General features: G+C 32.9%; 1 protein-coding gene across 1 annotated transcript; it reads left to right on the top strand.

Moving 5' to 3' along the window:
* The first annotated feature begins 401 nt into the window (after nucleotides 1–401).
* LOC107413825 (ras-related protein Rab2BV) lies at nucleotides 402–2,934 on the top strand. The gene is made up of 3 exons (XM_016021872.4): nucleotides 402–655; nucleotides 910–1,104; nucleotides 2,015–2,934. Exons 2-3 carry the CDS (start codon nucleotides 940–942, stop codon nucleotides 2,498–2,500), a joined length of 651 nt encoding a protein of 216 aa, XP_015877358.1. The 5' UTR covers nucleotides 402–655; nucleotides 910–939; the 3' UTR covers nucleotides 2,501–2,934.
* Nucleotides 2,935–14,462: the final 11,528 nt, after the last annotated feature.

Here is a 14,462-nt window from a genome sequence, read left to right as displayed (position 1 = left end):
TACTTGAAATTGATCTAATTTTAATTGATTGCTTTTGTTTAATTTAGTTTATTTAGTTTTCAATTGCCATTTTAAATTTTCGTTTAAATATTACCAAAACCTAAATTATCTTTGGTATTTAATTCTTAATCCCTTGGGTACGACAACCCTATTTTTCCACTTTATTACTTGAAAACGATTCGTGCACTTGTAAGTTGATTTTACACATCAGATTATGATTGAATTATTTAGTTATCGCAAACAAAATATTAAATATTTAATATTTCTTCCCTTTCAAAATTATTGAGTTTTTTTTTTCCCCATAATGAAATAAATTATATGGAGTCTTTTTGGTAAACTAAAAATTATATGGAGTAAGTAATACTATCCTTTAATTTTCACATTGAGAAAAAGAGTAATAAAGCAAGAAAAATTCTTTAGTTTTTAAAAACTCCGAATTTCGCTCATTTCATCCCACATTTGAAGACCGTTTTGAGTGCCTTTTCGTCCGTTTTTCCGTTTCTTCCCATCGGCTTTGTAAAAAAAAAAAAAAAAAATGCTTTCTTTTCTCGTCTCTCACCCACCAAAATTCTCTGCAAAAACATTGTCCAGAAAATTACAGTTTCAAATCCCTCTTCTCATTCTTCGTCGCCATTATTCCCACCATTGTTTTATGGTGAGTACCCATTTCTGTTTTTCCTCATTTGTTCGTATGTTTTCCGGGAAATCATAGAGAAAAGATATACATAAGAAAAGAAATGCTCTTCCAACAAAAGCAATGTTTAGCACTTCCTCCCCCCACCCCCACCCCCCCTCCTTTCTCTTTTCTGTCGTTATCTTGTAAAACAAATGGATAGGTATGGTTTTGTTTTTGGTCCTGTGATTGTTAATGATTCTTTTTGTGGTTTGGATTGTGATTGGATCTGGCAGGTTTGGGTTGGTGTATAGGAAGTGGAAGAAATGGCGTATAAGGTAGATCACGAATACGATTACCTCTTTAAGATAGTATTAATTGGAGATTCGGGCGTTGGAAAATCAAACATACTATCTAGGTTTACGAGAAACGAGTTCTGTTTGGAGTCTAAGTCCACCATTGGGGTTGAATTTGCAACTCGGACTTTACAGGTTGGATTTTATCAGTTCTGATCTGGTACATAGAAAATTCGAACATTATTTTTGTTGTCAAACTATGATCTTTTATTGGGTATTTGTTACTGCTTTTGAAATAATCAATTATGTAGTTCGTATGTGTATTTGGGCATCAATGTTGCAATATTCATATACATTTTATTCAGTTGAAGAGTTTTACTGTTTCATTTTGGAGAGCCAAACTTGGAGATTTCTCATTGTGAATTCAGTTTTCAGCGCCTCAATCTCTTAAATATTAAATTTATTCTAAGAGAAATTTCCTATTTGCAGAGAAGTAATATACTTTTCGTATTAATAGTTCCTTGTTCGGTAACTGGCTAGCCTGAAATATCACTTTACCCTATGAGTCAATTACCGGTTGGTCATCCCTTGTTTTCCTTAATATGATATGATCTGTGGCTATTTGTCGTATTATGATGGATGTAAGATTATGTGTAATAATAATTGTTAATATGTAGGTTAATCATGCTAAGTAAGGATTACCCTTCATGGCCATTGGATTTTTCAATCGGGCTGAGTCTTATCATTTAAATGTAAATCCAATTTTCATGAAAATTGGACCTTACTTTTAAAAAAATAAGGTGATAATTGTTTTAGCCTTCCATACGTTAAGATGGTGCTTCTTGTGTTTGATTCATGTTTATAGAGAACTGATGAGAATTGTTGCCAAGTATCTGTTACTGAACTTACACTTAAGTCCCTAGTCTTTTACATCATACAGGAGAAAGATTGAAAGGTAGATCGTACATTTTATATATGCAACAAATAAGCAAAAATGAAAGTGGATCAATCAAAAACTTAATTGCCTTTTGTTTTAGCCGGTTTGCTATTCAAGTAATTTATTTTCCATATTTGTTGTGAATCTATTATATTTGTATTGATGCAGGTAGAAGGGAAGACAGTTAAGGCACAGATATGGGACACAGCTGGTCAGGAAAGATACAGAGCCATCACCAGTGCTTACTACAGAGGCGCTGTTGGTGCACTCCTGGTTTATGACATAACCAAGAGGCAAACATTTGACAATGTGCAGAGGTGGCTCCGTGAACTCAGGGACCATGCAGACTCGAATATTGTTATCATGATGGCTGGTAACAAAGCTGACCTGAATCATCTGAGAGCAGTCTCAGCAGAAGATGCTCAAGTCTTGGCTGAGAAGGAATGTCTTTCATTCCTGGAGACTTCAGCACTTGAAGCATTTAATGTTGAGAAGGCATTCCAGACCATTTTGTTGGATATATATCACATAATAAGCAAAAAGGCATTGGCAGCACAGGAGGCTGCTTCCACCACAGGGCTTCCTCAAGGCACTACCATTAATGTTGCAAATCTGTCAGGTAACATGAACAAGAAAGCTTGTTGCTCTAATTAACTAACAAAGTTATATCTCTGTAGAGAGGAACAGTCCAGAGCACGTTCTTGGACAATTTTGTTTTATGGTGACAAAGGGGTGTGAGTTATAATTTCTACCATTTTGTCATATAGTTTCCACCAGAGAGATGGGAAAAGATAAGCTTATAGTATATAAGAATTTCCACAGTTAAAGATGAATATGACTGTTTGGAAGTGTTTCATCTTTTTTTATTTTCACTGCTACTAGAACTTGTAATGGTGGGGAATTTTAGTGTCAAGGTATAGACAAGGGTTAGACGAAAGAAGCGTTGTAATTGTAGTTTCACTTTATTTGTTATTCATTTTTTTTTTTTTTTTGGGTTAAATTCCTTTTAACCTTTTGTATGCTGGTTTATTATTTGGTTTTCTGCAATAAATCCCTTAGATGAGTCTTTGATGATTATGTATATATAATTCTTACTAAAGGATTTGGTGGTTGAGCTGGTTGAGCTGTTTTAATTATTGGTTCTGGGTTCCTCATTCTAGATTGCTTGAAGTACTTATTAGTTCATTAAGGATTCAGTAGGGAGAATGATTCCTAGGAATTAGTTCAAGTGATTTTTAAATAATCTCATAATTATTGCTTCTTCTAGAATTCCTAAATAAGTGATTCTTTTACAATAAAATTACTAAAAATGATTTAAAAATGATTTTAGATTCTTTTTACCAAACACTATGAGTAGTGTTTCTACCTTTTTTACCATCTTTAAGAATCACTCCCAAACATGCTCTTCCAATGATAAGAATCACTCCCAAACATGCTCTTCCAATGATAGATTTTTTTTTTTTTCTATTTTTGAATGGAAATTAAACTAAATGAATACAATATTTTATATTTTCAATGCCAATTGAAAATTATTGTCCACTAAACCACTATTAATTGATATGGGTGTTGGCTTTCCCCCACTTCATTTCTTCCATGTCTCGATACTCTTTTGTAGCTTCACATTAAAAATAGAATGCTGATAAAATATGAATAAGAGAATATGTAAGTGAGACTAAGAGGATTTGGGTTCGTCAAATCCAAAATGAACCCTAAAAGGAATTTATCCATATCAATGTATAGAGTTCAAATAAAAATTCGTAAGATCTAGATATAATAATTATCGGCTGTGTACACCTGCAAATCTCTGTCAAAACAAAATTATTATCACGTAAAATTTTGTGTGAACTATAATACTAAAATTGATCTAGGTTTAACCTGTTTGGTGGGTAGGATGTGGATTGGGATTGGGATTGGGATTAGATAATCTGAATCCTATGTTTGAGTCAACAGCTAATAGGATTAAGGAATCTTGCACCCACCAAATAATTATTTTCATAATGGATAAAGTTATCACATGTAAAACGATGTGATAAAGTTTTCCATCAAGATCTGCTTTTTGATTTATTTATTTATTTAATATTTGTTTCTTTTGATTTCTTTTCCAGATTTATTTATTTATTTTTATATCTTTCTTCTTCTCTTTTTCAGTATTGTCAACATTTTTTCTTCTTCCTTTTCTTTTTTTATTTTTATTTTTTGTATAGTTTTTCCTTCCTTTTTTCTTCCCTTTTCTTATCTTATATTTTTTTTTAGCTTCCCCTTTTTTTTTCTTTTTTTTTTTGTTTCTTTCTTTTTTAATCTTTGTTTTATCTTTGATTCTTTTTTGTTTTTTTAAATCTTTGTTCTTTTTTTTTTTAAATATTTTTTTATTCTTTTATCTACTGCATCAATTTTAAGTTTCAGTTGTTTTTCTTTTTATTTCTTTATTTCTTTATTTTTTTATTTTTTTTTATTTTTGTTCCTCTAGTTTATTTTTTTTCTATCTTTTATTTTTTTAAAAAAAAATAATGATATAAATTACTTATCTATTCTTATATATATATATAACTTATTTTATTTAAAAATTCAAAAACCAATAAGTTATACTATAACTTCTATCCATTTTTGGTTTTAGAAAAAATTATATTTATTTTGATAATAATTATAGATATATATATATATATATATATATATATAAATCAGTCAAACACAAAGCACATGATTTGATTAATTTTTATATCATCCAATCTCAATTTCAATTCAACCATATTTTACATACCAAAAAAAGCTTCATTAATTTGCGAGTATCCGTATCTTATACATAACTCGTGAACATAGTATTTTCAACTATAATAACAGTGATGGAAAACAATGGTTATGATTTTAAATAATAGTATTTATTATGAATATTTGTATGGATCATGATGAGTATGATTGCTCATGAAATTTGAGATATTTCGACCACATACTTGCAGCTAGACATAGTGTCAGCTTGGGCAAGATAAAGTGTTGGAGTAAATTAAAATACGGATCGTAAACATATATAATTAAATTTTATTTGATATTAAGAATTAATTATAAAAAAATACTAACCTCCAAATGCTACCATTGATAAAATCAAATCTATAATCCTGCAAAATAGAAAACGTAATAACATGTCTATAATAGACACACTGCTCTCAAACTCCTTTCTGTCTCATCTGAGTAATCTTTGAAAATCCTAACACAAATACAATGTGTATTTGCTCAATTACACCAATAATAAAACCTTAGACTTTTAAATAGTAAAGTCATGTGCAAATTATATAACTTACCCATTAATTTTTAACGTACACAAAAATAATAATTTAACAATAAAAATATGGATAAGTCAAATGGACCTCTAATGAGAGTTGGTTCTCTAGTCCAATAGGCTAACTAAAGTATTACAAAGAGTATGTGCCTAAGGGCCCTACTACATGATTTAGTAAATAAACCAGTCCTATTAATGGCACAAATGAGCCTTATAAGTGAGTCATTGATTATGCTAAGTCTACACAATATTTATATATATCTAACATTTTTCCACTTGGACTGCAGAACCATCATCACATATGTATCATCCAAACTCACTTACTGCAGAACTCCAGCAACAAAACACCATTTCATCTAAATATGTAGCATATCGATGTGGCACAGCAATGTATTGGGCTAGGTAGTAGAGATTCTTTTAGTAAATCTCCCAAAACTAAATATCATTTCAAGTAAGCATTTTGCATTCCATAAACTCAGTCTAGGTAGTACAAATTTACCTTATCACGTGCAATCTCCCAATACACGATATCATTTCATCCGACCACATTGTGTATTCACATGATAAAGTAATATACTCAAACTTAGTAATAGGGAATCACCATAGCACCTGGATTAACATACACATATATACACATATTGAAAGTCTCAAACAGGCCTATGGATATAAGGAGTAACAATTTATGTAATAAATATCTCATAAATAAATAATGATCCACATACATTAATATATCAATACAATACCCAAAGAGATAAACAATAACCAAGAATATGAAGCTGCTTCCACTGACCTTCATATATATGCACCTATTAGCAATATTCTTCTTAAAGTCATGTTTGATAATAACTTCATCAAACTTGAGATAACATTACCTCAAAGCCTGTTTAAAATCATAAAAAGACTTATTAAGCTTGCAGACTAAATTACCGCTCCCCATTTGCTTGAAGCCAATTGGTTTAACCATATACACATCCTTATACAAATCGCCATTCAGAAAAGAAATTCTGATATTTATCTGGTGCAACTTCAAATTATAATAAGCCACAATCATCATAATGATTTTAAAAGAAACCTTTGTGGATATATGAGAGAGTGTCTTTGTGTAATCTATTGTTTTCTTTTGGCTAAATCCTTTGGCAACAAGTTTAGCCTTATACCTCTCCACTTGACCATTAGAGTCTCTTTTAATCTTGAAGACTCATTTGCTCTGGTAACTCAACCAAGTCCCATACACCATTGGATTTCATTTCATCTTCCATTGTATCCAACCAAAAATTTGAGTGCGAGTCACTTATGACCTCATCATAAATGAATAGATTTGACTCATCACTTATGTCAAACTCATGTTCTTGTAGATAAACCTCATAATAATTAGAAATAACTGATCTCCTAGTCCTCTGTTACTTTCTCAAAGACACATCAGCATTTATAATAGCTGGAATATCTTATCTTCAATAACATATTTACCTTAATCGACTACTAGTTCATGAATGACTAGATAAATAATATCTCTGTCAGGAACAAGAACATTGGAAATGAAAACACTTTCTTTTCTAAATTGGAGCTCTCTTAAACCCTAACTGTCATCAAATCCAAAGTTATATTCAAAATAAAAAGCCCTATCTGACTTATGATCCTAGTGGTGTGAGATGAATAAAAGAATCTGGAACCTTTGGATCCTATACAATAGCCAACAAAATAACCATTGATGGTTTTAGGATCTAACTTCTTAACATGGGAACTATAAACTCGAACCTCAGCTTTGCAACCCCATACACAAAAATGGTGCAGATTAGGCTTTCTTCCTTACCACAACTCAAAAGGGTTTTAAGAACAAATTTACTCGACACTTAATTCAGAGTATGAGCTGCTATCCTCAAAGCTTCTCCCCATAAGTAATCTGGCAAACTAGAATTTGCCAACATGCATCACACCATATCTAACAAGGTTTGATTATTCCTTTTAGCTGCGCCATTTTGCTAAGGAGTACCAAGCAATGTATACTAAACATCAATGCTGGACTCATGCAAATAAATTGCGAATGGCCTTGAGTTTTGTCCAGTCTCATCATATTTGCCATAAAATTGACCACCTTTATTAGATCTTACAGCCTTTAGTTTCTTAATCTTTTGATGTTTCATCTTTACCTTGAACTTCTTAACGGCAACCAAATAATTTGACTTTTTACAGATTAGCTCAACATGTCCATAACCAGAGAAGTCATCATTGAAGGTAACAAAGTATTTATAACCACCCAAAGTAGTTGGTGTGAAAGGTCCATATATATCAGTTTGGATTAACTTCAAAACATCTCAACACTTAGCTATCTGATCCTTTCTAATTGTGCAAGTTAGCTTTCCTTTAACACATTCTACACAAGTTCATAGGTCAGAGAAGTCAAGAATAGGAAGTATTCTATCTTTCATTAACTTTTGCATTTTGTGCCTCGAAATATTTTCAAACGCTTACGCCATAACATTGAGGAATTATCATTAACTCTTGGCGTTTGGAAGCAACAACAAGAGTAACAATAGAATTAACAGAAGAATTCTAAAGAAATCAAGTTGATATAAATTGCCACATAAAGATCCAAAACCAACAAATTTACCATCATTATACAGTTTGACTCTGTTATTACCAAATAAAAAACTATAACCTTGACTATCAAAAAGAGAAACAGATAACAAGTTCTTTCTTATTAAATGTACATGGGAAACTTCTTATAATTCTAAAATATATCCCATGGCGAGCTTCAACTTGATTTTTCCTATAATATCCATCTTCACTCTTGAGGTATCTCCCATATAAACATGCTATCAAGATAGGTTGGCCCCTTTTGACTTATCAAGATATTAACTTTATTCTCTTACTTTTCTTTCAACTTTCAACAGTCTATCTTCTTATGTCCAATGTTGTTGTAGTAGTTGCACTTTCCATTGAAGTATTTTTTTTATTCTCTCCTAAGGAATAAACTGTTGGAGTTTGGTGTGGTTTTGGATTCACTTGGCCAAAAGTGATGTACATAAGGTGTTAGTCTTGTGCACACCTTTTAATTCGGTTTTTGGTTTGATGTTTAGCTGATTTTTGTGTTTGTTTTTGGTATGGTGATATTTAGGATTGTTAGGATTTTTGTTTTTAAGGAAGAAGAAGAAGATAACAAAGAAGAAAAGATGTTAGAGTAGGCCACACAAAACTAGACAGCACACTAATTCATTTTTCTTTTAATTCATTTGTTGCATATATCATATATAAATACAAAACTTGTCTCATACATATGAGGCGTGTGGGGGACCAAATGGAAGTCTTTAAAATTCAAAATTTACACATTTCCCACTCAAAATTATAATACATAACCGTTTAACCACTAGCTCACATGGGAGTGCATAATTTATGACAAGGGTTGGTGACATTTTGAATTTAAAAAAAAATTGTCTCCATCTAATCCTGTACTATTACTTTGACCAGATGAAAGGTTGGGATATTTTCATCCAAATTACTTGAATTTTGGCATGTGGCATGCTGAAATATTAAGGATGAAATCTGGAGAAGATCAAGTCCAAAAGAATTGGGTAAGGCCTTCAATTCATCTCAAACCTGTGGACCATAACTGCTGGAAATCTCAGCAGTTATGCCAACTTACAATTTGCATATCTTAGGCTTCCCAAGGCCTTTTTTTATACAAACCTAGGACGACCTATGCCTCAACCCATATTATATTAGCCGGGATCTAATTATGTTTAAGTTTTAATGGTCACCTTAACCCCTAATCAACCTGTTATTAGAAACCTTGGTATATAATGAAGATGCCACAATAGGTAATGGAAGGCCTATTGATAAGTCAAACTAAAACACTCATTCACTAATGGTGTTTTAGGTGTTCAAAAGAACAAAGAGAATTAAAATCTCACAAATAATTTTCTGTATAAAATTTAAGCTTGATTTCTCATTGAAAATAAGCCTTTTTGGCTTTGAATAAACAAAATAAAACCCTAAAAGGATTAGAAAATTTCGGCCAACATAGAATCCAATTAGGAAATTGCCTAATAATTTCACACCCTTTCATAATCTAATTTGGATTAATTAATTTCCTTATTTTGAATTAGAAATTAATTAATTTACAATAAAAATAATAAAATAATAACTTTCCTAAACTTATTTGTCCAGCAAATAAATAAATAAAAACCAAAAGTAAAGGTAATTTCCTAAAACAAAAAGTAGAAATCAAATTAGGAAATTAAAATACTAGCTTTTTGACTAAGTTGACTTTAACCAATCTTTGACCAATTTGAGCCCAAATCACCTTTAATATGCTTTATAGGATGCCAAATAAGCTTATTATGGAGTCCCACACGTTGCCCTTGCTTGGAAGAAAGAGAAAAGCCAACTCAGCAAAATACAGTAAAGCCACCAAGCAATGCAGCAATTTTTGGCCAAATTTTGAAGTTGTTCGTACAAGTTGGCTTTACTTCTACCTTGACTTGTTTCCATGACCTCTTAGTGATATTTATTGAATCCATAAAGAGTTGGAACTATTTCTTACAGTCCGGACTCCATAAATGCACCAAAACCGTTACCCGGGTCTGTATCGGCTTCCACCAATTGTATGCCCAAAACAGGTCTTGGATCTTCGGTATGGACAAGTGCTCTTGAGAATGAATTACCCCCTAAACCTTTTAGCTTGAGCCCTAGTGATCAGCTCAGTCTTCATCCGTATCAAGTTAGCAACCCAGTGAGTTGTTGGTTGTGCAGGCACGGATGGATTTGCATCATTTCCCTCCTCTTGAAAAGGATTTGTTCTCAAATCAAGATCATCACCTGCAACAAAAGGAGATAATTCAGCAACATTAAATGTGGCATTAACATTGTACTTGCCTAGTAGGCAAAGTTTGTCGGCATTTTCATTGATTCGTTCCAAAATTTGAAAAAGTCCATCCCCTCGAGGCATAAGCTTTGACTTTTGTTGCTTCGGAAACCTTTCCTTTCTTAAGTGCAACCAAATCCAATCTCCTGGGTCAAACACTAACAAAACAAAATCTAAAAATATATGCTCATTATGGCAAAAATTAATCTTTTTAAAATTAGAAAATAATCTCTTCTAAATTTTCAAATTTCCATAAAGTAAAGCTCTCAACAAGGCAAATAAAGTTGCATACAACAGAAACATTTTTAAATAACCATATTTATGATTCATGACCAGCAACGGTTTCTTACTCAAGATAGGTTTTATTAACATCTCCAAAACTCAAATAAGATTTTTTTATTTTCCTTTCTTTTCTTTCTTTTCCTTTCTCTCTCTTGGTTTGGCTCTCACTCTCAGTTGTTCTCACTTCTCTCAAACTCTCAGGTTTCTCTCCCCTTCTCACCTAATTTTCAACTTTCCCATGATTTTTCCACTTAATTTGAGTCTTAGAGCACTTACCTGGTTGGTCTTGCATGGCTTGGACTCCTAGGATGGGTGTTGTTTCTGTAGGGGCCATGCTTGTTCTCTCATTGGGTTGTTTAGCCATCCTACTCTGTTGTATTTGTATTTGATTTTTGTACACCTCTTTAGGAGTTAATGCCTCCAGCGGGTTGTCGGTTGTGCCGACAGGGCTGAATTCACATCATTTTTGAGTCATTCATTTTTCTATATTTTCTTTTACATGTCTATTACAACTTATCCAAAAATCATAATCTCATTCTAAAAGCTCAGAGAACGCCAACCCCAATAATGGACCTATGTTGCTGGAAACAACAATTTTACAAAATAAAATCAATACCCAATAAAGAGATAATTGCTAAGCTAAATACAATAAAACTTAGGCATTCAAAAAACATTAAAAGGAACATAAAACATAGACTTAAATATTGTATTAGGTCATTCAACAAAATATTTTCTTTAAAAAAAAAAAAAAGGGTGCAAAGCTTGGTGGATTTTGGTTTGCACAAGGTGGTAAGATTACCACCTTTTCAACACTCTTCCTTGGTAATCTTACTAGAGACATTAAGGAGGGTCCTTAATGCCTCAAATTTGGTCTTTCCAAGTGGCTTTGTGAACACATCTTGTAACACCCGGTCTCGAAATACATCGAAATTTTTGCACGTTGACCTAGGTTGACTGTTGATCGAGTGGGTCAAAAATTTGACTTTTTATTTTGGATGGAATTTGGCATTAGTTGAGGCAGCAGAGTACACATTGACCCGAGTCTATAGACTAGTAGCACATCGAAAACAGAGCTACAGTTTGAAAGTTATGAGCAAAACAAGTTGAGGTCTGAATAGTCCAAGGGGTGCTCGAGTTGACTTTTTATTTGTGCAAACTTGAGCTTTGACTCATGCATGGTTGTGAAGTAGTATCGATACGAGTTCATAGATTAGCAACAAGCCCGATTTGGACATATGGTTTGAAAGTTATGGACCTACAAAGTTTTTCAAATACACACTATTGATACGAACCTAAGCCGACCTACTCCTAAACCCATATTATATTAGCCCGGAACATGATCAAGTTCAAGTTCTAATGGATTGACCTTAACCCCTAACCAACCTATGATTAAAAACCTTGGTATAATGTAGGCAGCATAATAGGTGATGGATATCCTATTGATAAGTCAAACTAAAACACTCATTCACTAATGGTGTTTTAGATGTTCAAAAGAACAAAGAGAAATTCAATCTCCTAAAATAAATTCTAAATATTATTAATGGTGTGTTCTTTCTAAAAAATAAGCCCTTAAATAGGCTAAGAGAAAACAAAATAAAATCCTAAAACTAAGGTAAAAAACCAGCCATGCCTTGTTGTTTCCTAATGTGATCGATTTTTCTCTCTCCTTTCCTAATCTAATTTTGATTAATTAATTTCTTTATTTTGAATTAGGAATTAATTAATTTACAATGAAAATAATAAAATAATAACTTTCCTAAACTTATTTTTCCATCAAAAAAATAAATAAAAGCCAAAAGTGAAGGTAATTTTCTAAAACAAAAAGTAGAAATCAAATTAGGAAACTAAAATACTATCTTTTTGACTAAGTTGACTTTGAGTAATCTTTTATCAATTTAAGCTCCAAATCAGTTTCCATATGCTTTTTAGGATGCCAAATAGGATTAACATGGAGTCCCACACGTTGCCCTTGCTTGAAGGAAAGAGAAAAAGCCAACTCAGCAAATACAGTAAAGCTAGCAAGAAAAATAATAAAACGGGTCAAATTTCCATTCCATGTGTACAAATTGCCTTTGATTGTGCCTTGACTTGATTCCATGACATCTTAGGCATATGTATTGAATCCATGAAGCATTGGAACCATTTCATGCTGCCCAAACTCCATAAATGCACCACAACTGCTATCCGGGTCCGTATCGGCTTCTACTACTTGTATGCCCAAAAAATATCTTGTATATTCGGGTATGGACAAGCCCTTTTAAGAATGAATTATCCCCTAGATAAAGGCAGCAAGGTTGTCTTTAAACCTCTTAGCTTGAGCCCTACTGATCGGCCAGGTCTTCATCCCTATCGAGTAAGCACCCCAGCGGGTTGTTGGTTGTGCGGGCTTAGTCGGATTAGCATCATTTTCCTCCTCTTGAAAAGGATGTACCCTCAAATCAAAATCATCACCTGCAGCAAAAGTAGATAAATCAGTGATATTAAATGCAGCACTAACATTATGCTCACCTGATAAATTAAGCTCGTAGGCGTTTTCATTATTTCGCTCCAAGACGTGAAAAGGACCATCCCCATGCAGCATAATCTTGGACTTTCTTTACTTAGGAAACCTCTCATTTCTTAAATGCAATCAAACAAAATCTCCTGGGTCAAACACTATCACATAAAATACTAGAAATACAAGCTCATTTTGGCAAAAATCACATTTAATAGTAGGACACAATCTTTCCCAAATTTTCAAATTTCCATTAAGTAAAGCTCTCAACAATGCAGTTCTATATATAACAAAAACATTTTTAAATAAGCATCTAAATTCATGATCAGCAATGATTTCTTATTCAAAATTTCTTTATTAACATCACCAAAACTCAAATAAAAACTTTTATTTTTCTTTTCCTTTTTCTCTCTCGGCCACCACCCATTCTTCTTCTATCTCGAGTTTCTCACTATGCCTCTCGACTTTCTCTATTTTTCTTACTCCACCTTCACCTTTCTCATGATTTTTCCATTCAATTTGTGTTTTAGAATGCTTACCTGGGATAGCAAGTTTGGACTTACCTTCTTGGATGGATGGTGAAGCCGTAGGGCCATACCAGCTTTCTCCTTGAGCTTTTCGGTCTCCCTCCTTTGTTGTATTTGTAATTGGTCTCTATATACTTCCTTGGGAGTTAATGGCTTCAGCTTGACCTTCTTACCTTGAAATCTAAAAACAATACAATTTTCTCAACCATAATGAGTAGCATCTTTATCAAATTGGCATGGTCTACCTAATAGAATATATCCGGCATGCATAGGCACAACATCACACAAAACAACATCCACATATTTATTTATGCTACCTTTTACCTTAGCTTGTTTATTCACTTTCATTTCATCACTATCATTAAGCCACTGTAATCTATATGGTTCTGGATGTTTAATAGTTTTTAAGCCTTATTTATCCACCACAAAGTTACAAATTACATTTGTGCAACTTCCACTATCAATAATCATACTATAAATCTTATCTTGGATTTCACATCGGATGTGGAAGATGTTTTCTCTTTGAACTTGATCCTCATCCTTGTATACAGCTAGCACTCTCCTAGAAACCAAGTTTAATTTGGCATTGGATGCATGCAATGTTTCGGCTTCATCCTCAAAATCTTCCTCCTCTTGCTCGGCTTCATCTGTACTTTCCTTACTTTCTGATTCTAGCTTTCCATTACCCTTTAACACCATGATTTTTCTATTCGGGCATTGGCTAGCAATGTGTCCTTGTCCTTGGCATTTAAAATAAATAATTTCCCTAGATCTTGAAGGTTTAGGATTAGATTTTACCTCATTCTTTGTTGCTTGGATAGATTCAGTTTTTACATCCTTCCTTAGCCGATTAGAGCTCTCTTCACTTAGCTTTAATTTTTTTCTTGCTTCAAAGGTGGGACTGCTTCTCCAAGCACTTGGATTTGATCTTTCGCTGTTAAAAACACCCCCAAAATGTGAGCCTACACCGCTCCTCTTGAATTTATGCTCTAATTTGATAGCCACATGCAACATCTCCTCCAATTCCACTATCATTAAGCCATTGTAATCTATATGGTTCTGGATGTTTAACAGCTGTTAAGCCTAATTTATCAATCACAATGTTACTAATTACATTTGTACAACTTCCACTATCAATAATCATACTACAAATCTTACCTTGGATTTCACATCGAGTGTGG

This window comes from Ziziphus jujuba, chromosome 8, assembly GCF_031755915.1.
Source record: "Ziziphus jujuba cultivar Dongzao chromosome 8, ASM3175591v1".
Taxonomy (NCBI): Eukaryota; Viridiplantae; Streptophyta; class Magnoliopsida; order Rosales; family Rhamnaceae; genus Ziziphus; species Ziziphus jujuba.
Note: the sequence above shows the minus strand (reverse complement) of the source record. Positions and strands in the feature narration are given on the sequence as shown.

Excerpts from the sequence above, each read along its gene's own strand:
- LOC107413825 (XM_016021872.4), top strand. The coding sequence starts at position 940 with ATGGCGTATAAGGTAGATCACGAATACGATTACCTCTTTAAGATAGTA. Across the intron at positions 1,105-2,014 it reads TTGCAACTCGGACTTTACAG|GTAGAAGGGAAGACAGTTAA; the intron begins GTTGGATTTTAT and ends GTATTGATGCAG.